The sequence below is a fragment of the Dryobates pubescens genome, chromosome 4 (genome assembly GCF_014839835.1).
Source record: "Dryobates pubescens isolate bDryPub1 chromosome 4, bDryPub1.pri, whole genome shotgun sequence".
Classification (NCBI taxonomy): domain Eukaryota; kingdom Metazoa; phylum Chordata; class Aves; order Piciformes; family Picidae; genus Dryobates; species Dryobates pubescens.
In genome coordinates, this window is record NC_071615.1 from 34,310,784 (window position 1) to 34,338,632 (window position 27,849).

General features: G+C 46.0%; 1 protein-coding gene across 1 annotated transcript in view; it reads left to right on the forward strand.

The window, feature by feature from the left end:
* Positions 1–462: 462 nt before the first annotated feature.
* The window catches only part of PPP1R9A (protein phosphatase 1 regulatory subunit 9A), a 140,582-nt gene continuing 113,195 nt past the window's right edge, over positions 463–27,849 (forward strand). Inside the window, exons 1-2 of the mRNA XM_054161097.1 lie at positions 463–727; positions 2,014–3,684. Of these exons, the coding sequence (XP_054017072.1) occupies positions 2,218–3,684 (1,467 nt within the window). The 5' untranslated portion in view covers positions 463–727; positions 2,014–2,217. The remainder of the gene's footprint in view (positions 728–2,013; positions 3,685–27,849) is intronic.

The following is a 27,849-nucleotide window of genomic DNA, read 5'->3' on the forward strand; positions in this document are numbered from 1 at the left end:
CTGGACGCGCCCCACAGGTTTCCTGCGGCGGGAGGGAGCTGGGAGAGGGGATTTCCCTGCCGCGGGACCCAGCACCCGGTCTCCTCCCAGCCGAGGGCGGGTGCCGTACCGGCCCGGTCCTCAGGGGTCAACTGGAAACCAGCGTTCCCAGGGGGAGGAAGGGCGGGCTCGGCTCTGGCACTCTGGAGGAGCAGCGCGGACTCGCCCGCCGCCCAGGCACGGAGGCGGCGTTGCCGCGGCCGGGCCCAACCTCCGCCGCTCAGCGGTAACCGCCTGGGGCTGGACTGCAGCGGGAGCTCGGCTCGCCGCCCCCCTCGCTCCCCCCCGGCGGAGCGAACCACTGCGGATCGCCGAGGAGGTGAGGCACCTGTCACCCGCCGGCAGCGGCGGCAGGCGGCCCCGCGGCGGGCTGTGGCGGCGGCGGCTCGGGGCGCGTCCGGTGGAGGGGGCGCGGCGGGCGCGCCGCGGCGGAGGGGCGGGCGGCTGCGGCGGGGCGCGGCGGTTCTCCTCCCCTGCGCTGTCGCCGCGGGTGTGTGCGCACGGAGCCGTGTCGGTGCCCCAGCCGCCGCCGCTGCCGTTGCCTGCAATGGCGTTGAGGCGCCGCGGCGGTTACTGCCTTCTGTCAGGCGGGCAGCGGCAGCGGCCGTTCTCCACAGAGGCGCCGGAGGAGGAGTGGGGGCAGCGCTGAGGCGGGAGGCTGGGGGAGCCCGCCGCGGTTCCTGGCTGGGTAAGGCGGCGTGCGCGCTTCGCGGGTGAGCCGCCGGGTTCGGCGGGGGAGCAGCCTTGTCACCGGGCTTTTGTTTTAGTGGGGCCCGGCCCCGCGGCGGGCAGCTGCCAGGGTTCTGCCCCGCCGCAAGGTGTTGCCGCCCGGAGCCTCAAGCCCCCTGGCGCGGCATGGCGCGGCCGCCCGAGGAGCCGCCGCCGCAGGGGCTCCGGCGCTGTCCTCTCGGGTGAAGTTTATTGCCTTCTGCCAACCTTGGAGGAACGGCGTGTCGCGGCGGGAGCCGCTGCCGTGTGGCCTTTTCAGATCGCCCGTGGCGATCGGCGTCCCCCGCTCGGGCAGGGCGGCGGGAGCGAGGCGCGGAGGGGCGCGGGTTTGGGTTCCCCGCCTGGGTTACGGGTACCGCGTGTTGCAGTGCTCCAAAATGAGGCTTCCTCCCCACGGCGGGAGTGGTGGAGAGGAGGAACGGACGAGAAGGGAGAGAGATTTGGCTCTCGGGGAGCTGTGTGCTGCTATTCGCGGTGCTGTGGGAGCCGAGGGCGGCCACCGAGGCTGGGGAGCTCCGGCACAGCGGCCGCAGCGAGGCCCTCGGGGCTTTGCTTCTTCTGCATCTGCTCCTTGGGCACCTCCAGGCTTTTTCAGGTGCTCAAACCGCTGCCCCCGGCAAGGGACAACTTTCTGTAACTGGATTTCACTTCCCCCCCGCCCCCGCCCCATGTCAACCGAGGACTTCAAATTTGGGTGCAGGTTTTCCTATTCCCTCGAGCTACCGCTGCTTAATTTGCCTTTCTAAGAACATTCTGTAATGGTATTTCTAATGTTTGATGGTGTTTCTACTGTTATATTTCTCTGAGGGACCAAAGGTGGTCTTGCAGTACCTAAGGGAAGCAGAACCGTCATATTTGCATGGGTTGCTTTATCGTCAGCTGCAGCTCAGAGGTTTGATGTGGGGATTATTCTTCTTTATGGTGTTAAAAAAGTTAAATTATACAAAAATAATGTTACTTTCCTTGTCACGTGGCCTTTCCTTTGCATGCATGTTTGTGGCATGGTTGCAGTAGTTTGTGAATAGTAACATGGGATCATATCTAGCTATGGAATGATACAGAGATTGCAAATTCTGCAGTTTGAAAAAGTTTGTAATAGATTTCTACATATCTGTGCAGTGGCAGAATGTATTTTTTTTTTTAAACTCTTTGTGGTTAACGTTTCAAGTATTAGTAAAGGGAAATTGTGGCTTAAAGAAGTGCAGGTACTTGGTGTGATTCAGAAAACCCTCCTTTCTGTTGCAGGTGAAATCAGCTGTTATTCTCCAGCACCCTCACTTACACTGATTGGCCAGACTATTTGCCTCCGGATCTCCTGTTGAGTATGGCCCTGCCGAAGGGCAGTGTCCCCTGAGAAAACCACTCCTCCAGCCCTGTCTGGGCTGTGGCCGGCTACAGAGAGTGGTGCTGCAGAAACTATGTAACTTGGTTTTGTGCTCTGGAGCAAACATGATGAAAACAGAGTCTTCAGGAGAAAGATCAACCCTCCGAAGTGCTTCTCCTCACAGGAACGCTTACAGAACTGAGTTCCAGGCGCTGAAAAGCACCTTTGATAAACCCAAATCAGAAGGAGACCAAAAAGCGAAAGAGGAAGGAGAGGGCTCGCAGAGCAGGGGAAGGAAATATGGCTCAAATGTCAATAGGATTAAGAACTTGTTTATGCAGATGGGCATGGAGCCCACTGAAAGTGCTGGAGTTACCCCGAAATCCAGGGGGAAGGGTGGCCCTCCCTCACCCAAGAGACGAGTTAGGCCCAAAGAATTTGTAGAAAAAGCGGATGGTTCCATCGTCAAGTTGGAGTCGTCTGTCTCGGAGAGAATCAGTAGGTTCGATACGCTCCACGATGGGCCTTCCTATTCCAAATTTACGGAAACCCGGAAGATGTTTGAGCGCAACGCTCATGAAATGGGACACTCCAATCGCTATTCCCCAAAGAAAGAGAAGGTGGTTTCCAATGAGCTTCCAGAAGGGTGGTGCAGCTCCAAGTCTCAGAGAGGCAGCACAGACTCGCTGGACAGCCTCAGCCCCAGGACAGAGACTGTCTCGCCGACCGTCAGCCAGCTCAGCGCTGTGTTTGAGAATGCCGATGCGCACAATGCGGTCACTGCAGACAAGTCGGAGAACAGTGAGGAGTACTCCGTAACTGGACACTACCCTCTGAACCTCTCCTCCACTGTCACAAGTATCTCCTCCCCAGCTGCAAACCTTGAGGGCTTCAGCCCTTTGAAAGATGGCAGCACATGGTCTCCCCCAGCCAAGCAGAGTGCGGGCATGGTGTCGCCTGAGAGCTGTCAGCAGAACAGCACGCTTTCAGCACCGAGGCAGAAGACGTCCACGGGCACTTTGGCAAGTTCAAAAACAGTTGAAGAAATAAAAAAGAGTGCAGAGGCCAGTGCTGATTCTCTTGAGAGCTCTGCAGCACATCAACAGGATTTGGTCAACGTGCTTGACAGCGAAAGATCTACGGACAGCTGTGCTAGGAGTAAGTCAAAAACAGAGACAGAAGTTTTGTTGCAGCAAAAGGAACGGTCAGAGCACGCAGAGGGTGTCTTTGATAGCCCTGAAGCTGCAGAATTGCCAAGGAATGCATCTTCAGGTGGTGATTTTGCTACAAATGCTGTTTCAGATGCTACTGAGTCCCAATATGATGAGGCAAGTGAAAAAGAAGTGCAAGAAGATGGAAGTAATTTGCAGAGCTCCCATGTGTACATGCACTCTGACTACAGCGTCTATCGGGTACGCTCCAGATACAACTCTGACTGGGGAGAGACAGGGACAGAGCAGGATGATCAGGATGACAGTGATGACAATAACTGTTATGAACCTGATATGGAATATTCTGAAATTAATGGATTGCCAGATGAAGATGAAATCCCAGCCAACAGAAAAATCCAGTTTAGCCGTGCTCCAATTAAGGTAATTAAATTTTCTTCTGTTGTTCCTCTGCAGTTGGGGTTGTTTTGAAATGAGGCTTTATTTGAAATAGGTTTTGACTGATTGTGACTCTGGAAAGATTGCAGTGAATCTTAAAGTATGTGGTTTTATGATGGAGAGCTAGTGAGTGTAACCCTAAATGAAGTAAGGAAGCTGAGCTCTGATGAGCTTGTGTCATTTCCTAGACTCCTTGATGGCTAAAGCAGCAGAAATCGAGGTTGGCAGTTAGGTTGGTGAGGTTTGAGGATTTTGATACATGTGTTTTTTGACTTCTGTGACTGAGCTCCAATCAGGTGGTGAAATGTAGAAGTAGTTATTTGGTGGCTTTTGGGCTGGTTGGTGTTTTTATTTTAATTGAGTTTGTTTGGTTTTTTTCAGCTCTCCTTAGATGACATTTAAAGTCCCTGTATTTAAGCACTGTGTCATGAAACACAATGTGACTGTCTCATAGTAGAGGCCTGGTAATAATTCCGTGTCTGAATAGAGTTCAGTGTGGGCTGGGAGTAACTCTGAAGGAACAGACTTGGGTGTATTGATTGATCAGAAGCTCACCATGAGCCCAGAAGGCAGCTGTGTGCTGGGCTGCAGCATGAGTGCGGTTAGCAGGGCAAGAGAGGGGATTCTGCCCCTTGTCTCTGCTTTGCTGACACCCCACCTCCAATACTGCCTCCAGTTCTGGTGTCCCCAGCGTAAGGATGCAGAACTGTTGGAGTGAGTCCAGAGAACTCTCAAAGGTGATCCAAGGGCTGGAGCTCCTCTGCTGTGAACACAGACTGAGGGAGCTGGGGTTGTTTAGCCTGGCAAAGAGAAGACTCTGGGGGGGCCCTTAGAGCTGCCTTCCAATACCTGAAGGGATCCTACAGGAATGCTGGAGAGGGACTTTTCATGAGGATGTCTAAAGACAGGGCAAGGGATAATGGTTTGAAGCTGAGGGGAGAGTAGGTTTAGACTGGAGCTGAGGGAGAAATTCTTCAGTATGAGGGTGGTGAGACTCTGGAATAGGTTGCCCAGGGAAGTTGTGGTTGCCTCCTCCCTGGAGGTATTCAAGGCCAAGTCTAGTTGAGAGGCAGGGAGGTTGGAGCAGATGATGTCTAAGAGCCCTTCCAGTCTAAGCCATTCTATGAATTAGCATCTTCTTTTCTAGTAGCTTTGTCCCTTAGAAACTTCAGAATGTTATTATGTCTATATTCAGCCTATCTTCACAGAGAGGCAGAAGCCAGGGTGGGTTTCTTGCAGAGCTTTTTGGTTTAAGTACCTTGAAATGAGAGCTGAGAATATTGTTTTGAGTACTTTCACTTCAGAGAGGACCAACTCACTCTGTTTTGTACCAACTTGTCTCTGCTGAGCCTCAGAATTAAGTCTGTATTTTACTCCAAGTTGGTAGTGCCCCTGGGCTTAAATGGACTATTCAAACACCTAGGTTTTTCCAGAAATGCCTCTGGAAACAGCCGTATCTGGTGGAATACTCAAAATATAAACATTTTCCAGCTTAAGAGTCTGTAATTGAAATTGCCTGGATTCTTATTGTGTGAGGTTAGCAAGGAAAATTGCTAAATCAATGAACAGAAGTTTCACTGTCAAGCTTGAAGTGATGTGATGAACAAAATGGGTCTTCACACCACCTGTAGTTTAATTGAAGCTAAGAGGGATATTTGCACCAGGACATTTTCATCTGAATGAAGCAACAAGGCTTTCACATCTGTTTATTGAAGGGTGGAGGGAGAGGAAATGACCTTGTGTTCTTCGTGCTTTGAGAAGAGCATTTTTAACACCGAAACAAACCATTCCAAGCCAAGATAATGAGGGGGTTTGTTATTGTTATTGTGTTTTTTTGTTAGTATTTTATTCAGGCTTGCATCATGGACCAAAAATTCAGTGTTTGTGCTCCCTCTAGTTTATTCCCAGAATTTAACTAGTTGGGTTTCCTTTTTTTTTAAATTTTTTTTTTTAAATGGAGCAGAAAAAGGTTTTATGACAAAGGATTATGGAAATTGTTGTGTGTTTGTGTCCACCTTCTTCCTCACGTGGAAGGGCGATGGGTACAAGTTACTCCTGAGGAAATTCTTATTGGACTCCGGAAGAAATTTTTTCATGCTGAGAACAGTGAGAAATTGGAATCATCTCCCAAGGGAAGCAGTGGATTCCCCTGCATTTGTCAGGTTTGAGAGTCAGCTTGACACAGGGTGCTGGGCCAGCTCATTTCAACTCCACTATCACCAAGAGGGATTGGACCAGAGCAACCTTGGGGTCCTTTTCAACCAGGCATTCTGTGACTATGATTCCTCAGGCTGCACTAAAAGAAAAGATGATCTCTCTTCTGAAAGGTCCACCAGTTATGCACAGAGGTTTGTTTTATCATATAAAATCAGTGTAAGTCCCTTTCTGGATTTTTATTCTTGAGAAGCTTGGATATTTCTACTGTTTCTGTTTTGAAAGAGCTAAGTAGTGACATCCTTACTTGAATGTATTGCTGTCATCTGTCTGAATTGTGCTGTCATGCCAAGAGCTGTTAGATTATTGTCTCAGCTATTTAGTTATGGAATTTGTCTTTTCTTCTCCAGTTTTTCATACTCTGTTCATTCCAGATTACATACTAGCAAGCAATAACAACAGTCCACCAGGAGAATGCTCTAAAAGTCATTTGTGTACATCATAAAAAGAGTACATTTGTCACGGTTTTAGGCATAAAGTACTCTGAATGAGCTTATCCAAATTGAAAGAATCGCTGCTTTAATTATTTTATCATCTTTATTGTGGCACGGGAAGAAAGCAGAATCAAAGCTGCCTTGAGAGAGAGCAGGGTGGGAGGTGTGGGAGATCCCCTGCTCTTTGTCCTGGGTGCCTGCGCCTATTACTCATGTGGGGAAACAGAAGTGAGAGCGTGTGGAAAGCTGACAGGGGAGGAGGGTGGGCAGTGGAGGTTGTGGCTGATGAAAAGCTGCTTCTCAGGACTTCCTCCCTTCTCTCTGCCACCTTCCGTAACTCCCTTGGCAGCGTAACCCCAGGCAGGCTGCCAGTAGCATCAGGTCACGGTGGGACCTTGAAGGCCCACCTTCAGATCCCAGGCCCACCAGGCTCAGATCTCTGGGCTCCTGTGCTGTCCCTCACAGTGCTGCTGTTTGGCTCTGGCAAGCAATTCCTGCCTGGCAGAGAGGTGTCGATCAGCAGTGCAGAGGGCAAGGGGACTCTTGGAGTTCATGAGGTTCTTGCTCACGGTCAGAAGATTTTGAGAGGTGATTCTGCCACTCTGCTCTGGTGAGACCTCATACGAGTATTGTGTCCAGCACTGGGGCCCTCAGACAAGAAGGACTTGGACCTGATGGAGCAGGTCTGGAGGAGGATTGTGAAAATGATCAGGGGAGAAGAGAAGGCTCTGGGGAGACCTTATACCTGCATTTCAATATCAGAAGGGGATCTACAGGAAGGCTGGGGAGGGACTCTTTAGAAGGGCTTGTAGTGATAGGATGAAGGGCAATGGTTTGAAACTGGAGCAGGGGAGATTTAAGTTGGACATAAAGAGGAAGTTCTTCACAAGGAGAGTGGTGAAATACTGGTTGCTGAGAGATGTGGTTGAGGCCCCATCCCTTGAGACATTCAAGGTCAACACTGATGGGACCCTGAGCAGTCTGATTTAGTTGGAGATGTCCCTGCTGACTGCAGGGGGGCTGGACATTCCAACCCAGCACATTTTGTGATTCTATGACCTGCTTTCTGTCCCCTCACACAATGCTAGTGGACAAACCTACCTGATTACTCCTGTAGCCATCTGTTAGATGATAATGAAGCTTACTAACTGAACAGACAGCAACCAGCTAAGAATGTTTCTGTTCTAGGCAATTTTCTGGGCATAAATGGTTTCATTAATAGCTTCATGAGCATCACCTCATGCATTGCATAACTGAGAAAGCAAAAAGACAAAGCAATACAGGAGCATCTTCTGAACTGTGCAAAACTGCTTTCTCTCGATTAGAATGAGGCAATTGGTACTTAACTACCTTGCTAGATAATAGTGTGAAAAGTCCAACCCAAACTCTAGATGTTCAGCATTGATTTCACAGCATTGCACCTCTGCTCTTCTACAGGTAAGCTCTGAAATAACAAAATTGGCATTTGAATGTGGAATCTGTGAAATGAGCATGTGGTTATTGCCATAAATTGTTACTTGGAAGGCTTCCAACAGGTTTAGACAAACCTCTTAGAACTGTTTTTTTTCCAGGGGATTTTTTAGGCAGAAGTGTGAGAAGTGAGTGATCAGAGTGCTGAATCTGAAGAGCAAAGAGCTTTCAGTTATGACCAAGGAGAATCTTTTCTGTCTCTTCAGGGGACATGCTGTGGTCCATGAAAAGTAATGACGTATGGGCAGAAGGATGAATAAATAAACTATTACTCATCAAACTGATGAAGATTGAATTCTGCTCATCTTCCAAGCAAGGAAAAGGCCTGGTTACTGAGAAACTCATAAAGACTCGCATCAAGAGGTGAAGGAGGTTTTCAGGAGAAGACTTGATGGGGTGCTTGGTGCCATGGGTTAGTTGTTTAGGTGGGTTGGATTGGTTGATGGGTTGGATGCGATGATCTTGAAGGTCCCTTCCAACCTGGTTTATTCTATGTATGTGTTCTATGTAATGGCTTAGGTTGGAAGAGATCTTATAGATAATCTGCTCTAACCTTTCTGCCATGGTCAGGGATGCTTCACAAGTAGACTTGGCTGCTCAAGGCCTCATCCAGCCTGGCCTTGAACACCCCCATGGAGGAGACATCCACAACCTCCTGGGCAACCTATTCCAGAGCCTCACCACTCTTGTACTGCTTCCTATGATCCAGTCTAACTCTACTCTCCTTCAGCTTCAAACCATTCCCCATTCCTGACACCCTCATGAAACATCCCTCTCCAGCCTTCCTGTAGGATCCCTTCAGGTATTGGAAGGCAGCTATGGGGTCCCCCCTGAGTCTCCTCCAGGCTGAATAACCACAGCTCCCTCAGCCTGTCTCATAGCAGAGGTGCTCCAGCCCTTGGATCATCTTTGTGGCCTCCTTTGGACTCCCTTCAACAGCTCTGTGTCCTTCGTATGCTGGGGACACCAGAACTGGAGGCAGTATTGGAGGTGGGGTCTCAGCAGAGCAGTGTCAAGGGGCAGAATCCCCTCTCTTGCCCTGCTGACCACACTCCCCTTGAGGAAATTCCTTCACAGTTTGTAATTCCAGTATCACAGCTCCCATACTCCATGGGCCATTTACTGTGCTCTGGAATTATGGGGTATGTTTGCTATCTCATCTCTGTTGAAAGTTCCATTTGAGGAACATGTGGCTGCCCAGGGGCCTTTGCAGGCATGGGGGGTTTCTAGGTATTTAGGCTGTGGCGTTGTTAAGGTGAGCAGTTGTCTGAGTCTGTGGGAATTCAGGTCAGCTTGGTGTTGTTCAGTGCTAAAGGGCCCAAGTTATGCTGTTAGTAGAGGTGGGCATGAGTGTGTTGGTGGGCTGATCTTTAGTTGATATTAGTATTTATATCATGTTATAATGGCCTTTGTCAGGTCTGGCCAGCTCTTGTATTATTGTCTTTCTGCTCAAGGATGGAACTGAAACTCTCCAATGTGAGTGCAAGAAGTGTTCAAGAAACATGTGGACATGGCACAGTGGGATGTGGTTTAATGGTTATGGTGGTCTTAGCTTGATGGTTGGACTCAGTGATCTTAGAGGGCTTTTCCAACCAAAACAATTTTATGATTCTATGAAACAGTTTAGGTAAATATGATGAGGGAAAACTCCACCCTTTTTTGCCCAAGGATCCTTTTCTGTACAAAACCAAAACAAACCCCAGATACTCTGTGATTTATTGCCCCTTTGTTGAATTTTGCAGGGTCTCCTGAGGGTTGCACTACATGCTTCTTCCCAAAAACTGTGGTACAAAATTCATTAACTCATGGTTGCCCACACTCTAGCAAATGGAAATATATTAATTGTCCAAATCATAGTTATTTTGGAACCATGCTTCCTCCGTTCTGGGTAGATTTAGGATGGAAGAGTAACGTTCATTTCTTCTCCTCTCTCCAAGTCTATGACGTCTGGTATCATGATAGCTGATGGCTGCATCTTCAGTCAGTGCCATATCTCTGGCACCAGGTACGCATTGGAACATTTAAAGCTGTTAACAGCAATTGGTGTCTCCTGCTGGGCCTCCTTTTGCAACCTTCTGCTCCACCGACTTGGCCCTACCTAGCAAAGGAGCTGGAGTGAACTGGGGAGTGTAATCAAACCGTATGGCAGACAGCAGGCAGCTCATGGTACACTGAGAGGGCGTCTTGGTCCAGAGAGGGAAGGAGACTCAGTTCTTTTGAATATTCCTGTGTTATGAAATTAGCGGCACAAAGGAGGCCAAAATACCAACAGTGAGGCTGTTTGCTAACAGAATAAAGTGGACAGAACAGAAGAAGGGAGAGAGGGAGAGAGAAGAGGAAAGGGATTATATTACCACACCCCTACCTCCCAAGATTGTTTGGGTCTGTGGAGGAAGGGTGCTGCTGCTTTGGCTTGGAGGAGATATCATCCTTGTTGGCTGTGTTGTCCTCTGCTGGAGGAGAGGAGGGAGAGATCCCAAAGTCCAAGTCCTTCTCTGAGCAGCCTCTTCAGTTCCATGAGTTGCAGCAGGTGGAACTTAGGACATGGAGAGAGGGTTCCTCCTAGTATGCTGCTTGCAGGCTACATGGTGATGCCTTTTCTCCTGTGTCTGTCCTTTTCTCTCCTTGTATTTTCTTCTCCATTTTTCTTCTCTTGAGCAGACATTGCTCAGGTCTTTCATACAAGTTTTTTAGACAAAGGGGTTTTTTTTAGGTATGTGTCCAGGTGGTGAATCCATTGTCCTCTTCACCATCCTCCCCTTCCGGGGTAACTGATGGGTTGAGATGATCTTGTCTCTGCACATTCCAGAGGGTCGTTATCCAGTGGCTCACCATCCCCTCCCTTGGCAGCTATTGTCTGGCTGAGGAGCAAAGGTGATTTTATCTTTGTTGATTCACATCAAGAGAGACAAGATTTAGTCTCTTACCGAGAGTTTAGCCCAAGCTGCTGCTGCTGCAGTTTTCAAGGTTTCATAAGGCTTCCATGGGGTGCAGAGATGGTGAAGGCACCTCTATGCAGACCTCTCTGAGTTTTGGGGTAACATGATATAGCTAGTGGCTCTTCTGTGCTGCTGCTAGTTACGCTCACTAGTGATGGGGCCTCACGTTCTTCCTTTCTTTTGCCATGCAGCTTGACTGAATCTTAGAGCCTGCAGCACGTCACTTCTCCAGATCATGTTTTCTTCAAGTGGTTTTCAGGAATTGGGATTTGTGCTGTCCTGGTTTGAGGCCAGGCAGATTCTATCTTGCCCCTGAGAGGGGCAAAAGAATGACACTCACACAAATGGATTGCGAAGTGATGGAAAGTTTAAATGGAAGAGCAGTTTTACAGAAGTGTTTTACAGGAACTACAAGCACAGTGACAAAAGAATCCCAAAGCATAGAGAGTCCCTTTCAGCACACCCAAAGGTCCCCAGCCTTTTCCATCTCCTCACCTTAGGGTACACCCAAAACCCCCAGGGCTCTTTCTTCCCTCCCCCACTGCTAGGCTAGTCTCAGGCTGACCAGGTCTAAGACTGCCCTCCCCTTCCTCTCCCCCCGCTCCCCCCCCCTCCCCGGGCATTAGGCCTAGAGATACTCCCCCAGTGTTACCTGATAGGGAGCATCTCCCACAGGGCAGAGAGGGAAGAAAGAGGAAGAGAATGACTTTGCAGATGGATTTATAGGGTGCAGGATATTATGGGTATGAAATAGGCTGTTTCCTTTGTCCCCCTGCTGGGTTGGACACTTGGACACTGGAGGTGTATGTGGCAGGAACAGGAGGCACCCAGCCTGAACTACCACATGTGCTTCTCTCTCACACTTTTTTTTTACCCCAAGTGACCCTTTGAAGAGGTTTTACAAGTAATGTGGTGACCAGTGAAGTCTAGAATCTAAATACCACCCATATTTACCTGTGGTTTTGAAATTTGGTAGGATCCCTGTGGTGAGTTTTCTTGCTAAAAGACAATTGAAGGAACAAGTCTTTCTTTGAGGTGTTCCTTAATTCTCTTGCTAAAGTGTATTCAGGAGTGTAAATAGTGAGGAAAAAAGAATCTGAAAGAATCATGGAATTGTCAGGGTTGGAAAGGACCTCAGAGATCATCCAGTTCCAACTCTGCTGCTATGGGCAGGGGCATCTCACACTACATCAGGCTGCTCAGAGCCCCATTCAGCCTGACCTTAAAAACCTCCAGGGATGGGGCCTCCACCACCTCCCTGGGCAACCTGTTCTAGTGCTTCACCATCCTCTTGGTGAAGAGCTTCTGAATCTGAATCTACTTATTGCTAGTTTTGCTCCATTCCCCCTACTCCTATCACTACCTGACATCCTAAAAAGTCTCTCATCAGCTTTTCTGTAGGCCCCTATAAGATACTGGAAGGCCACAAAAAGGTCTCCTTGGAGCCTTCTCTTCTCCAGGCTGAATAACCCCAACTCTCTGTCTGTCTTCATAGGAGAGGTGCTCCAGCCCTGTGATTATCCTTGTAGCCTTCCTTTAGACACATTCCAGCACATCCATATCTTTCCTGTAATAGGGGCTCCAGAACTGGACACAGTAATCTGACACTGTGACTACTTTGGAAATTTCTGCCCTCTCAAACATTACTTTTTTAATCTGGTAAACATCAAAATAAAGTAGGCTGGAAACATTTGCAAGTTCCAGTGTTTGCCTGATTCGGTGCTTAGTTTGGTGTTTACCTGTTGTTGTTAAAGTGTTAGTGAACTATTTTGGATCATGGAAGTAATAATTGAAGGTTAAGCACTGTTGTGGCCACCTATCTGGCACCGTGTGGTGGGATGGGGAGGAGAAAATACAGCAAAAGACTTAGGGGTCGAGACAAAAGCCAGGGAGGGTTCACTCAGCAGCCTTGGTCAAAGGCAGGTCCGCCTTGGAGCTGGAGGAGCTTCCTGAAGCTTCTTACAGGGGCTTCTCCACTGGCCCACTTCCCCAAGCCCTGGCATGCACAAACCCAACACACCTCCCTCAAGCACTGTGCTGTCCCTGACTCTAAACTCACCACTGCTTCTATTTGTATTTTACTGAAGTGAACATGGAGTTGGATTCAGGTGATCTCCAGACCTCCCTCCCAACCCCACTAAGCCTGTGATTCTATAAATGAAATAGCCCCAGTGGCTGTTAGGACACTTATTGAAGGCAGATCTGGAAGACAGGACTTGCAGGAAGATCCTGAGAGTGTATTACATTTTAAATTATTCCAGAATTTGAGAAATTTATCCACTTTTGGGTGGGTTAATTAAGGACCTTTACAGATAAAGGTAATAGAATTGTTTTGGTTGGAAAAGACCTCTGAGATTGAGTCCAACCATCAACCTAAGAGGACATGGCCATTAAACCATGTCCTGAAGTGCTGTGTCCACACGTTTGTTGAACACTTCTGGGGATGGTGATTCCACCACCTCTCTGGGTAACCTGTTCCAATGCCTCACCAGGCCTCCAAAGCATGACCATGCAAAGCTTCCTTCTAAAATGACTGAAAGAATATTTTCCTTCCCTTAAATTTGGTTCTCTACTCTGGCTCCTGTGTCCATGCTGTTTTACAACATGGAGTAGGTGGCAGTTGTGGCTGAAGCATGTAACTGTTATTAAGTATGTTAGTATTAAGTAGGCTTAGACTCCATCTCCTTTAATGTTGAATAAATCCCTAAACCTTTATGCTGGTGTTTGACTTCTGTAAAGTGGGCAGCAAGCTGGTTAATTAATTTCATTAATCCCAATTTATGAAGTAGTTTGACATACTGAGCCTCCGCATGGGTAGCTTGAAATGTGGATTATTCTGCTACATAAAATCATCACCTACATTTTTCAGGTATTGTGCAATATGGGAATTCTACAGACTTGAGGAGTAATAAAATATCTGCAAGGCTTGTGGTACTAACTTTATTTGTTCAAGTTAATGATGTAAAACTAGGGTCTTTGTTCTGGTGGTGGAGTCTTGGGCATTTCTGGGGCCTAGTCTTTTATTTCAGTTACATTTTTTTATGATGTTGGTCTCTTCTCCCTAGTAACAATTGATAGGATGAGAGGAAGTGGCCTCAAGCTGCTCCAGGGGAGGTTTAGATTGGATATGAGAAGAAGCTTCTCAACTGAAAGGGTTCTCAAAGCCTGACACAGGCTGCCCAGGGAGGTGGTTGACTCCCCATCCTGGAGGTGTTTCAGAGAGGCTGAGATGTGGTGCTGAGGGCTATGGTTTAGCCCCAGCCTTGGCAGAGTTAGAGAATGATCAGACTGGATGATCTTAAAGGTCTTTTCTAACAAAATTATTTTCTGGTTCAGTTCTGTGTTGAACCTGGGACCAGGATTAAGAGAGAAACAAATATGAGTAGTGGAAATTCTAATAGTGAAATAAAGATGAATCCTGGAAGTTCCCAGTGCTCAGGTTTCTAGGGTACTGGGTGAAAGAAGCTGTATTTGAGAAGGTCTTGTAGCAAACATCTCAAAGCAAACAGAGCACTCTCAAAATACAATTGGTATGTAACTGCAGAAGAGCAAATAGCAGTCACTGTTGTTTCAGAAAATAAGAGGTGCTTCTGGCAGCTGGAAAATTATTAATATCTATTTTCAATAGCAGAACAATAGAAAAGAAACCTTTCACAAATAATCAGAGGCAGGGAGGCAAAGGGAAAAGTGGAATCCATGTGGCTGGATGGATGAGATATAGCATATGTCAGATGGAATTAGTGTCTGCCTTTGATAGGACAGAAAACCTTGTTAAAAATTTCAGGAGCTTTGTCTCAGCAAGCTGGAGCACACTAATGTCATTCGCTGCTGCTGGGACGTGGGGAAGCCTTCTTATTGCATAGGGTTGCAGTAAAATCTGGGTGACTGGGAGGACTGAAGTAGTGAGGATGGATTTATGAGCCAAGAAGTTTCACTGTAAGCCAGTGACCCACTTCTATGGGATGACAGAGGAGAAAGCCACTCTGCCTTGCTCTTGCAGCATGGCAGCAGCAACCTGCAGTGCAGTGCAGCTGTGAGGAAGGAAAATGGCATTCTAGATGCATAAAGCTAAATATTTTGTTAGTGGCATTTTATAACTCACTGTGGAGGCTTCATCTAGAAGGTGTCTGGTGGCTTCTCCTTGAGGCGAGTCAGTTTGCAGGAGGAGCTGCTGTGACTTGCTGCTCTTACCTGTCTTTTGCTTGGTTAATTCTATCATTTAAAAAAAAGGGGGGGGGGCTTAACATGTTTATTTTGCTCACTGAGGGATGACAAAGCCTGAAAAAGAGCATAATTGCTCTCCTAGTATATTCATAAAGAAAAAGCACCTGAAGTCTAAGGGGCAGGGTTCCACTTTTAAGGTGGAATTGAGCATTTTCCACCTTAAAGAATCGTAATAGCAGACACTCTATTCCTATGCTCCTAACAGACCACTGTGTTATCTGACAGTCTCTGCTCAGCCTGTGAAGGAGTTTCCTTCAGTACTGTTGAACTTTCTGGCCACAATTAATCTATTAAAAAGAAATGTGAAAGGATACAAAGCCATAGCTGTGTCTCTGTAGTCTCCTTTTTAATCCAGGAAGGATTCTAGTGAGAGCAGAATCTAATTGTACTTGCAAGAGTTGATTCAAGAGACCTATTGGATCACTCAGATATTTCCATATGCTAAAGTTGGTGGAAGGGGTAGAGGCAGCATTTCTGAGACCCATTTGCATTTTGTTATTGCACATCCAGCTGCACTTCTCAGTCTCTGCACATCTGTAACTTTTTAGGTCCCTCTCTGCAGTTTCCATCTGCCTTAGTATTCAGTGCGTAACCTCAAGGGCATAAGATTCTGGTTCATACTGCAAGAATATATTTTATTAGTCAGACTCTGCTGCATGTAGTCCTAGGGCCTTTTATTTTCTGAACTACCTGTATTTCAAATTTACTGTTCACATGATTTGTTTAAAAGCAATAAGCTCCAGAGGCTTTAAAAAGTCATGCTATCAAACTCCTGTCTAATTCATCTGGATTATGGCTTTTATGATGAAAAAGCATCCCAAGGTTTCAGCCAGCTTGCAGTCATGGTTTTATCTTTGTAAGCTTGCAGTCATTTTTAAGATGGACTCTCTCATCCTTAAGTACTGACATGTTTAGATTCTGAAGATACGTGGATTCCATTGTATTTAAATGTTTACCTGTTAGCTCATTCTCCTTGGGAGCCCAGACACACCTGGTCATTGATGCTAACTGGGGTGATTGCCTCATAGCATAGGTTTTGTGCATGGACTGCTTGAACAGAATCTTCACAAGAAATTTTTTCTTTTTTTTTTTTTTTTTTTTTTCCCACAAGGAAAAACCAGAGAGAACTCAGGAATCTAGAGATTAAAGCAAAGTGCACTAATGTAAATGAGAATGTTCCAGTGTGGTGTTGGGGGGCATGAGACTGCAGAGTTGTGTAGCTCTTTTTTTCCTCTAACGGTTGGACTTGATGATCTTTGAAGGTCTTTTCCAACCAAAACAATCCTGGGTTTTAACCCCTTTATTAGTCTAGTAGGTTGACTAAAAACTCCCAGCTTGATGTTTTGCACATTTCTTTCATGTTGTTATTTAAGGTGGAGGGAAATAGCATTAAACAGAGGACTTTTTTTTCCTTTCTGTCTGTCGGGCCAGTAAAGCAATTTCCAACCTTAACAGCTATAAATCCAAATTAACTGCTGAGACTTACTGCAGTTTACTTACAAGTGCATGACCAGTCATTACCAGTAACTCTTGGCTATTAAAAAGGGGAAGGTATGCTTGACCAACCCATAACCTTCTCTAATGAAATGAGTGGCTTGGTTGATGAGGGGAGAGCAATGGATCTTGTCTGCATTCACTTTAGTAAGGCTTTGGACATGACATCCTCATAGAGGAGCTGATGAAGTAGGGGCTGGATGAGCAGTGAAGGGGTCTGAGAACTGGTTGAACAGAGATATGAGACAGGAACCTCATGAAGTCCAAACTGCTGTACTTGGGGAGTAGAAGCCCTGATGGTCTATGCTTGGGGCCTGCCTGTTTGTATAGAATCAACAACAACAAGGTTGGAAAAGACCTCAAAGATCATCAAGTCCAACCTGTCACCCAAGACCTCATGACTACTAAACCATGGCTTCAAGTGCCACGTCCAATCCCTTTCTGAACACTTCCAGGGACAATGACTCCACCACCTCCCTGGGCAGCACATTCCAATGGCTAACAACTCTCTCTGTAAAGAACTTTGTCCTCTCCTTGAGCCTAAACTTCCCCTGGCACATCTTAAGACTGTGTCCTTTTGTTCTGGTGCTGGTTGCCTGGGAGAAGAGACCAACCCCCACCTGACTACAACCACCCTTCAGGTAGTTGTAGAGAGCAATAAGGTCTCCCCTGAGCCTCCTCTTCTCCAGGCTAAGCAACCCCATCTCCCTCAGCTTCTCCTCATAGGGCTTGTTGAGAGAGTTGATCTTTCCCCTCTGCTTGGCATTGATGAGGCCACGCTTGAAGTTCCAGGTCCTGTTCTGGGTCCCTCAGTGTAAGAGGCTGGAGAATGTCCCATGAAGGCCTGTAAAGATCATAAAAATCTGGATCATCTCTCCTGTGAGGAAAGGGTGAGGGAACTGGAATTGTATAGCCTAGAGAAGGCTCAAAGGGGAATCTTATTAATGTATATAAGCCATGACTGGAAGAAAAAGTTTAGCTCTATGCTCAATTGAGGTTCAAAAGCTCTGGTCAGACTGGTGAATAACACCTACAGTGCAATCTTAAAATTGCATGATAAAATGTACTGACCTGCTCCCATTGTCTAGCTGATGTATGAAATTCTTCCAGTAATGAGGGAGGGAGGTGCTGGGCTGGTTTCATAAAGCTCAGAAACTCCCAGAAGAGAGGCCAGTATGTGTGGCTGAAGATGACCAACAGTGAGTTAAAAAACATGAGAAACATTAGTGGGAAAAGTAGCACTTGGAATAAAGGTATTAAACCTGAAAGTGGGTAGTATAAAGTAACTTGTTCTTCACTCCTTTGACTTCAGAGTGGATCAGTTAAAGTAAGCCTTTTGTGCCCATATGTGATTGATAGGGGTTTTGGAAGTGTTCAAAGGTAGGTTGGATGGGCATCATGGTCTAGTGGAAGGTGTCCCTGCCCATGGCAGGGAGGTTGGAACTAGATGGTGTTTGAGGTCACTTTCAACCCAAAGCATTCTGTGATGGTATTTATTTTATTTTTCTAAGAGGTTAAGTGCTGGAGAATCCCTGTAGTTAATCTATGCCATGGAGAACTGCATGTTTCTGAGCTTGAGCCAGCTGGATTTAGCTTCTAGCAGCCCAGCAGTGAGAACCATGGGGGCTGGGATGGTGGTGGACTGGTGGGGGTCTCCTAACCCAGCAGGGTCCCTTGTCAGCCCTCTGCCCTGGCTGAGTTCTGCCCCAGCTTTCATAAACCATGAAGCTGGTGCATGGTAGTGATGTGCTGGGCAGGATTTAGGCCTCAGAGAAGCCGAAGGACAAGTATTCTGGCCTTCTTTTAGGAGCTAACCACTTACTGCTGCTTCAGTAGTCTGCACTGGAGCATTATCTAAAATACCTTGCTGAACCCTTTCTTCACCTTTTTGCCTCAGTTGACTGCCTGATGGTATCTGAGCATCGTAGTCTGCCTCCTAGATATTAAAAAAGTAGTTGTTTCTGGTTGTCTTATTTTCTTTCTTTTTCTCTTTTTTTTCATCTTGTATTGATTCTGGACACTTCCTAGGCTGCAGTTAGCTTTGTTGATGGCCTAGGAAATAATTTCCTTTTATATCACCATTTTTTAGTTTATTTTCTGGGGCTACATGCTTGACATTTTGCATTACATGAAAAAAACAAGGAAATGAAAAAAATGAAGCTTCCTTTTTGCTAGTTTATGAATTTTCATTTGTGTTTTGTGGAAAGCATATTCTTCTCTTGGAATACTGAAGAATTGACAGTAGTGTTTCTTTCCCACTGAGCTGATTTTGTTAGAACATTATCTATGGATTTTGTTCATGGTATTCTATTGTATTTATACTGGAAGAAGCCAGACTGAGATGAGACATGGAGAAGAAATTGTTCCCCATGCAAGTGGTGAGGTACTGGAACAGAGTGTCCAGAGAAGTTGTGGAGACTCCAAGCCTCAAAGGCAGGTTGGCTGGGGCCTTGAGCAAGCTGGTCTAGCAGGAGGAGTCTCTGCTCATGACAGAGAGGTTGTAGCTAGATGATCTTTAAAGTCCCTACCACCTCCAACTGTTCCATTGGTCTATAATTCTTTGTATTAAGTAGCTGATCATGAAATGTGTGGCTTTGTATCCACAGCGGCTCTCTAAGTGCTGTTCATTTTCTGGTTGTTCTTATTCTCTCTACAGATTGTCCTCTCTGATCTCACTCTTTGTCTTTGATAGCTTGCTTCTTCATTGCCTAAGACAACAAAATCTACATGTGCCATATGTTCTGTGGCAGTTTTCCTTAGAACTGTCTGACACCTGAGAGGAGACAAAGCATCTTCTCTGGGATGTGTTGCATGGAGTATCTCCTTTATTTGGCCAACTTAGAAGCAGATCTGCTGCCAGGGGAGATTTAAGTTGGATATTAGGAAAATGTCTTTGCTGCAATAGTGATCAGGCATTGGAACAGGTTGCTCAGTGAGGATGTGGAGTCACCGTCTCTGGAGGTGTTCCAGAAATGTGTGGACATGATGCTTTAGGACATGGTTTAATGGCCATGGTGGTGTTAGGTTGATGGTTGACTTGATGGTCTTAGAGGTATTTTCCAACCTTATGAATTCTGTCATTTTATTACCTAGCAAAGTAATAATTGAAAGACAAATGATTGTAGTGGTAATTCATCATAAAGCTTTGAAAGAGAAATTTGTTTCTCAAAAGTTCTGTAATTTATTCTTTCCTGATAAAGAGAATGCTTCCAAGGGTGTGGGGCATGCTTTAGCTGCAAGAAGTTTTGCAGTGCAAGGTAAACCTGGCAGGAGGCTGTAGCAGAAACGTCTGTTAAGGCTAAACACAGCATGACTTGTCTCTGGGATAAGGTATTTTTTGTTCTTTTCTGAACAAGAGTGGTACTATAACCATGAAATACTAGATCAAAGTCTTTGTCTTTTATGAGCGCTGCAATTCTAAGATACAACATCACTTGGTGACTTGCTGAATAATAGCTGTCTTTTAGTGACTGGCTTGGATTACTTGGAAAATGAAAGTCAAAATTTTATCTTTTGTCTCAGGATGTGAAAAAACCTCCAGGAATAGAAGGGACAAAAAAAAAGGAGTGTCCCTCATCCCCCTTTCAGACCTCAGATTTGATTAAGTTTCTGAAGAGAAGAAATGCCATTGTAGAATAAATCAAATCTAAAATGCTTTAAATCAGTTGCCTCTGCTAATATCCATGTCCGTGTGTTTGGTGTAGTCAAATGCACCATGCAGTGCTGCCATCAGAAATAAGATTTTCTGGGGGACTCCCAGCTCCACAGCCACTGTCATGAGTCTGATTGGTAAATCAAGTTAGTTGTACTGATAGCAGATTTCTAGAAGTTGCAGCACTAGCTCTGATTCAGTTCACTGAGCCTGCATGCAAGAATTCCTGACAGGACATGATGGGGGTATCAAACCAAACTATACCGGACAGGATTAGCAGACAGCTGTGCTGGAAACCATCCTTACAGCATCACTGAGATAAATGTCATCTTCTGGACCATTTGGTCAGGCACATTGGGAATAGAAAATGAGGTGTCAGCATGCACAGGGCAACTGGACAGGCATAATGATGGCCATGACCTGAGGAAGTGCACATGTACTGATTTTTCTGCACCTGCACTGCATTTGACAATGCTGAACAGAGTAGGGGTCAGGAGAGCTGCAAAACTGACAGGCAGTGCTTCCTTTTGTCATGGATGTATGGCAGCAAGTAATGGTAGGAAGGCTACACAGAGCATGGACAGGCTGGATCAATGGCCCAAGGCCAGTGGGATGAGATTCAGCTAGGCCAAGTGCTGGATCCTGCACTTGGTTCAAAACAACCCCATGAAGGTTCCAGGCTTGGGACGGAGTGGTTGGAAACTGCCTGGTGGAAAGACGCCTGGGGGTGGTGGTTGAGCCAGCAGTGTGCCCAGGTGGCCAAGGAGGCAAACAGCATCCTGGCCTGGATCAGAAATAGTGTGGCCAGCAGGACCAAGGAAGGGATTGTCCCCCTGGACTTGGCACTGGTGAAGTGTGGTGGGTTGAAATTTCCCCCCCAGCATTAACTTGGGGTCAGAGACCAGGGAAGCTGCTCCACTGTCCCCCCACACCCCCGTCCCAAGAGAGAAAGGAGCAGAGAGGAAGCAGGGGTTAGACTTAACTAAAACAACGCAGCCAAGGTCAGCTGAAAAGCAGGTTAATCTCTCCTAAGCAAAGGAAGCAGAGAAGAGATCAGAAAAGAGAAAGAATTGCTTTGGTACAACCCATCTTATACTAGATATTTCTCCAATGAATTTGTTTAGAATAATCCTTAGTTTTTGTTTATTACACCCAATAGTGATTTATTTATTTCTACATTTCTGCTCAGAATCTGTAACTACATTTTAAAGGCATAGCCTAAAACCACTATATGAAGCCACACCTTGAGTGCTGGGCTCAGTTGTGGGGCCCTCACTACAAGAACAACATTGGGATGCTGGAGCAGGTCCAGAGAAAGGCAACAAAGCTGGGGAACGGTCTGGAGAACAGGTCTGGTGAGGAGCAGCTGAGGGAACTGGGGTTGTTTAGTCTAGAGAAAAGGAGACTGAGGGGCAACCTTCTGGCTCTCTACAACTCCTTGAAAGGAGGTTGGATTGAGGTAGTGTTGGTCTCTTCTTCCTAGTGACGAGTGATAGGACAGGAGGAAATGGCCTCGAGTTGCACCACGGAGGTTTAAGTTGGGTGTTAAATTTCTGGACTGAAAAGATTCTCAAAGCCTGGCACAGGCTGTCCAGGGAGGTGGTTGAATCCACATCCTTGTAGGTGTTTCCAAGAGGCAGAGATGTGGTGCTGAGGGACATGTTTTATTTAGCGTGAGACTTGGCAGAGTTAGAGAATGATTTGCCTTGATGATCTTAAAGGTCTTTTCCAATGAAAACAGTTCTGATTGAAAAGAAGTAAATATGAATGGGAAAGTTTAGAACATACAAAACTCGAGTATGCTGTAGTACAGCTAAAGAAGGTGACAGTGTTTAAAAGCTTGTCAAACTGAGATGACTTAGGGAAGTTTTTTCTTAGATGGAGACATAATAATGGCCCTCAGAGAGCTGAGAGGGAGCCTCTGCAGGACCTGCTGGTGCACTTAGCCACCTCTGCTAAAAGCCTAGCAGAGAGATTGCAGCACATTATTTAGCTAAAATCACAACAATCTCCATGTCATGGAACGGAGGGGTTTCAGCTGAAGGTTTTTCTGATGTTCTCACAGTCCTGTTGAAGTTTAATGTGGACTTGGCAATATTTTACCTGTTTTACAGCCTCACCTCACTGACGTGTACCTGGTGTGACCTGCCCTAAGTGATCCTGCTTTGGCAGGGGGATTTGACTCCGTGATTGCCAGAAGTTCTATTATCTGCTCAACCACAGATTTTTAGTTAGTACAAAAATGTTGTGTTCTAACTTTCACCAACTGATAACACCACAAATATTGGATTACAGCCCACACTTTGTGATCATAGAATCACAGAATGTTAGAGGTTGGAAGGGACCTCCAGAGATCATCCAGTCCAACCCCCATGCCAGAGCAGGGTCACCTAGCGCAGGCCACACAGGAAAACATCCAGGCGGGTTTTGAATGTCTCCAGAGAAGACAACTCTACAACCTCTCCAGGCAGCCTGCTCCAGTGCTCCATCACCCTCACCATAAAGAAGTGTCTCCTCATGTTGAGGTGGAACCTCCAGTGTTCCAGCTTGTACCTGTTCCTTGTCCTATCACTGGGTACCACTGAAAAGACCCTGGCACCTGTATCTTAACTTCCACCCCTCAGATATTTATGGATGTTGATGAGATCTCTCAGCCTTCTTTCTTCCAGATTAAACAGTCTCACCTCTCTCAGTCTCTCTTCACAGCAGAGATGTTCAAGTCCCCCAGTCAATCCTTGTAGCTCTGTTGAACTTTTTCCAGTAGATCCCTGTCTCTCTTGAACTGAGGAACCCAAAACTGGATGCAGCATTCCAGGTGCGGTCTCAGCAGGGCAGAGGGAGAGGACCTGCTGATAATAAATAATATTTGTTTCTCCAATCAGATAAACAACATTTCTTGATGCTTTTCCATCCTGTTACAGCATCTGTTGAAACCTGACTCATATTTGTTAGGTTGTCTCTGCCATTAGGCTGTTTGAAAGTGGTGGCCCAGCAGTGACAAAGTCTAACACTTAACTTCACTAACCTAAAGCAATTTGAATATGAAGCATTCCTCAAGGCGGGTGTGGAAAGGCAGATAAACCATTCATGAATAAAGAAGGTGGAATCATTTTAGAGCCAGGATAACCAGGCTTTCTTATTCATGTTGGGAAGCTGCCCTGGTTTTGCTACACAGTCAGGGCTTTATTGAGGTATTCTCTTGGTGGCTAGAATGTCTCTTTGCATAATGCTTATAAATAAGTCCAGCAGATAACATAGTAGGAAGAGAAGCAGGCAGAGGAAGATGAAATAATGCTTGGTTATGCAACTGGGGTTAGTGGAAAAGAGAGGAGTCAAATGAGACCTTCAAATTTGGATGGTAAATAAAGCTTGTAAAATTTAGAGAACTGCTTTTGGGGAATCTTAGGTCATTGATGAATTGATGTCATAATAGTACAGTTCAGAAGAAAAGTGTTATTTGCTGTTTGTGATGTGCACTCACTGAGCTACAAGTGAAATTAACGTGGGGACATGGCACTTTAGGACATGGTTTAGTGGCCACGGTGGTCTTAGATTGATGGTTGGACTTGATGATCTTGGGGATCAAGATCTTTTTCAACCAAAACAATTCTGTAATGCTATGAAATCTGGAGAAAGAGCCAGGAGCTGCAGCTCCCAGTGTTGGAGCACTTGGCTTCTGCCTTCTCTACTGCTTTACCCTTCATCATTTTGATTAAAGACAACTTCTCAGTGGTCTTCAGCATCTCCAGAACACACCTGCTGCATTGTCATAGATCTTTGCTAGCTGTGAAGGCAGGTTTCAGAAATTAAAAAGAATTGTAACTCACGTGTAACTCAGCCTGACACAAGTGAATTTGCTGGCAGTGATAGCTTCATAGCATCATAGAACATTAAGGATTGGAAGGAACCTCCAGATATCATAAGTCCAACCCCTGTGCCAAAGCAAGGTCACCTAGGGTAGACCACACAGGAATGCATGCAGGATGGTTTTGTCTCCAGAGAGGGAGACTCCAAAAACTCTCTGGGCTGCCTGCTCCAGGTCTCCAGCACCCTCACAGTAAAGAAATTTTTCCTTATGTTGACATACAACTTCCAGTGTTCCAGCTTGTAGCTATTGTTCCTTGTCCTATCACTGGGCACCACCAAAAAGAGCCTGGCACCTTCATCCTGACACCCACCCCTCAGATATGTATAGACATTGATAAGATCCCCTCTCAGCCTTCTGTTCTCTAGACTGCACAGCCCCAGGTGTCACGTTTTTCTGCATAGGAGAGATGTTCAAGTCTCCCAGTCATCCTTTTAGCCTCTGTTGGACTCTCTCCAAAAAGCCTTCCAAAACCCCTCCAAATTAAAGAAATGCAAAAAATATTCAGCAAAACCAAAACTGAAATTAATGTAGAGGAGGAAGTAAAAGATAGAGGCTTCAGCCTGTGATTTGAGTTGCTAGTGTTGACTTTCTTTTCTGCAGCAGACAATTGGGACTTGGTACTTGTTTGAAAATATTACCTGTCATGGATGTAATTATCTGCTGGGTCTATAGAAGTCGGAAGCTAATGAGCTCCCAGATTCTGTTCTCCTTTCCTTTGTATATCACTACCAAGCTATGCTCTGGGCACAAAAGAGTTTTAAGAGTGGAGGGGCTGAGGTGTATGTATTGGTGCAGGCAGCAATATAAATCTGATACACCTAAACAAAAATGAAACAAGATGACTGGTTACCAAAAGCAGTCCAGTTGTAGCTGTTTGGTGTGCAGTAATAAGGCTAATTTGCTTTTTAATGTAGCCACGTGCTTTGTTTTAGTTTGTGTTACAGAAAAGAAGCCAAGCAAATTCTTCTTCCTGAGCCTGCCTGTTCAAATGCTAATTGCTGATGGATGGTTAGAGGATTTGCTAATAATTATATGCTCCTCACAACAAGAAATGGGGAAGTCAGTGATGCTTTGACAGAATGCTGTTTCTGCTAATTCAAGGATGTAGTTTAGGAAGCTTCCAGTTTGAAGACAAAATTAATTTTGTGGTTGAACTGAGTATCTAGGGTCCTGTGTGTACCTAAATAAATGCTCTTCTCCATGTACCAGTTTTATGGTAAGCTTTTCTTCAGAATCTTAGACTGGATTGTGTTGGAGGGGGCCTTGAAGATCATCTAGTTTCAATGCCCCTGCCATGGGCAGGGACACCTTTCCACTAGACCGGGTTGTTCAAGGCCTCATCCAGCCTAGCCTTGAATGCTTCCAGGAAGGGGGCATCCACAACCTCCCAGGGCAGCAATCGAAGTAATTCAATTGAAGCAATTGAAGAGATTTTTCTCTTGCCATTGGAGGGGCTTGCTGATTCACCTTTATGTCATTCTGTAAAGGCAGCTGTATGTTGGTGTATGTCTTCTACGGCTGGGGGCATTTTTTCCTTTTTCCTGTGGTGATTTCAAGCCTGTTTATGCAGCAAGTACAGTGACTATTCCTGTGCTGACCTACGGCTGAAGGTGCTGGGAGCTTGATGCAGAGATCTTAAGCTAACAGAATTATTCCATCCCATTGAGAAGCTCTCTGGATTCCCAATCTTTTAAGTATCTTACAGGATGATAAGACCTAGTAGTTGGTTTTTTCAGAGTGTGCTACTTTATGCCACAGACTTTGGTTTAGGTATTTTTTGTTTCTATTTTGCTAAGTTGTGGGCAGATGAAGGACAGCAGAATCCTGCTGTTAGTGAGACACAAATTAGTGCCTCCCTCAGTGAATGAATTCTCTGTAGCCAAGCTAAAAATTTGAGTTTTGGTGTGATTTTATGTTTCTTCCTCTCTGTGGGTAGCTTAAGAAAATGCATTCCTTGTTGTCTTCTTTAAGTGGTTTGTAAGAGTCATTGTGTAATGTGGAGGGTTTTGTGTTTGAATCCACACAAGGTATTTTTGCCATTATGTGGGGTTATCTTGCTGCTCTATCAACCCTTTTTTATTTCTGCTGCAGATGAAGAAATGAGCCCACAGGAAACACGTAACTGCAGATGAGAATTTAATGTGATTTAGGGCTGTTTGCACTGAGGGCAAAGCTGTGCAAAGCCTTTTCAGTTTATGTTCTTACAGAAGCCCCCCTGATTTTTTAAGTTGGTGATGGGGTTTCTAGTTGAGGAGCAGCTTACAGGATTGACCTCTAAGAAGTATTTCAATTATGAGCTGGTCTTTACTCTTCCAAGTCTTTTCTAATGCTTTCAGAAAAGAAAAGAAAGGGGAAAAAAAGGAAAAGGAAAAAAAAAAGTGGGGAAAAAAAAAAGGTTGAGCACTGAAAAAGAAAACTATGATAGTATCCCACAGTATAGAGTAACTGAAGGGACTCCATTGCAGATAATATGCTGTGGTGATGTATTAAAAATAGGGTTAGGTGGAAGGGACCTCAGAAATCATCTACTCCAACCTCCTTTCCATGGGCCGGGATGCCTCTCAGCTATTACTTGGATGCTCAAGACCTCATCCAACCTGGCCTTGAATACCCCCAGGAAGGAGGCATCCACAACCTCCCTGGGCAGCCTATTCCAGAGTCTTGTCCTGTCTCCAGACACCCTCATGAAAAGTCCCTCTCCAGCCTTCCTGTAGGTTCCCTTCAGGTATTGGAAGGCAGCTCTAAAATGAGCTACCCAGTTTGGACCCTGACACGAAGACAAATTCTGTCCCTCATGTGCCCCTTCTATTGTGGCCTTGGGCCCTGGCTGCATGTCAGTTTCTGTCCCACATGGGAAACAGCCAAGCATCCCATTTTCCAGAAAACCCCTTTTCTACCTCCACAGAAGAAAATGCTCCTTTCCTCCCTGCGATAACCAGTGGCTGCAGCCTGGGAGGAACTTTCCTGGTTTGCATACAAAATAATCTTTTTTTTTCCCCCATACTGTGTGTGTATTCACATGCCTTCAGTTAAAAACTTGTTAGCAAACCCATGTTGCTTGTGTTTTGCCTTGAATGCAAATTACAGTGTGGCCTGATGTCGCACATTGATAGATGTTGCGCAGTTAGTGCAAGAGGAAGAAGCAAGCCACACCTTGAAGGCACTATCTAAAGACAGCTATTTTTATTTCTGGGTTATGTTTTCATTTGCTCTGAAGGACACCATTCTCTGTGGCTGAAACAGAATCATAGAATGTTTTGGGTTGGAAGGAACCTTAAAGCTCATCCAGTTCCAACCCCCCCTGCTAGCTCAACTTCCTCAAGGCCTTGTCCAGCCTGGCCTTAGATGCTTCCAGGGATGAGGCATCCACAACCTCCCTGGGCAATCTGTTCCAGTGTCTCACCACCCTCATTGGAACGTCTTTTTCATCTCCAGTCTAAATCTGCCCTTCTCCAACTTCAGTCCATTCTGCCTCATCCTATCGCCACCAGCCCTTGTAAAAAGTCCCTACCCATCTTTCTCATAGGCCCCCTGCAGGTACTGGAAGGCCACTGTTAGGTCTCTGCAGAGCCTTTTCTTTTCCAGGCTGAACAACTGCAACTCTCTCATGCTGTCCACGCATGGGAGGTTCTCCAGCCCTCTGATCATCTTCGTGGCTTGGGCTGGACCTGCTCCAGCAGTTTTGTGTCCTTCTGTTGGGGGCACCAGAACTGTATACAGCACTGTAGGTGGTGTCTCGGCAGAGGAGAGAGGGAGAATCGCCTCACTTGTCCTTCTGAAACATTTGTACTTTCTAGTTTGTGCAGTCAGTTTAAATTTAAACATTTGCTGATTCATGGCATCCAGATACAAAAT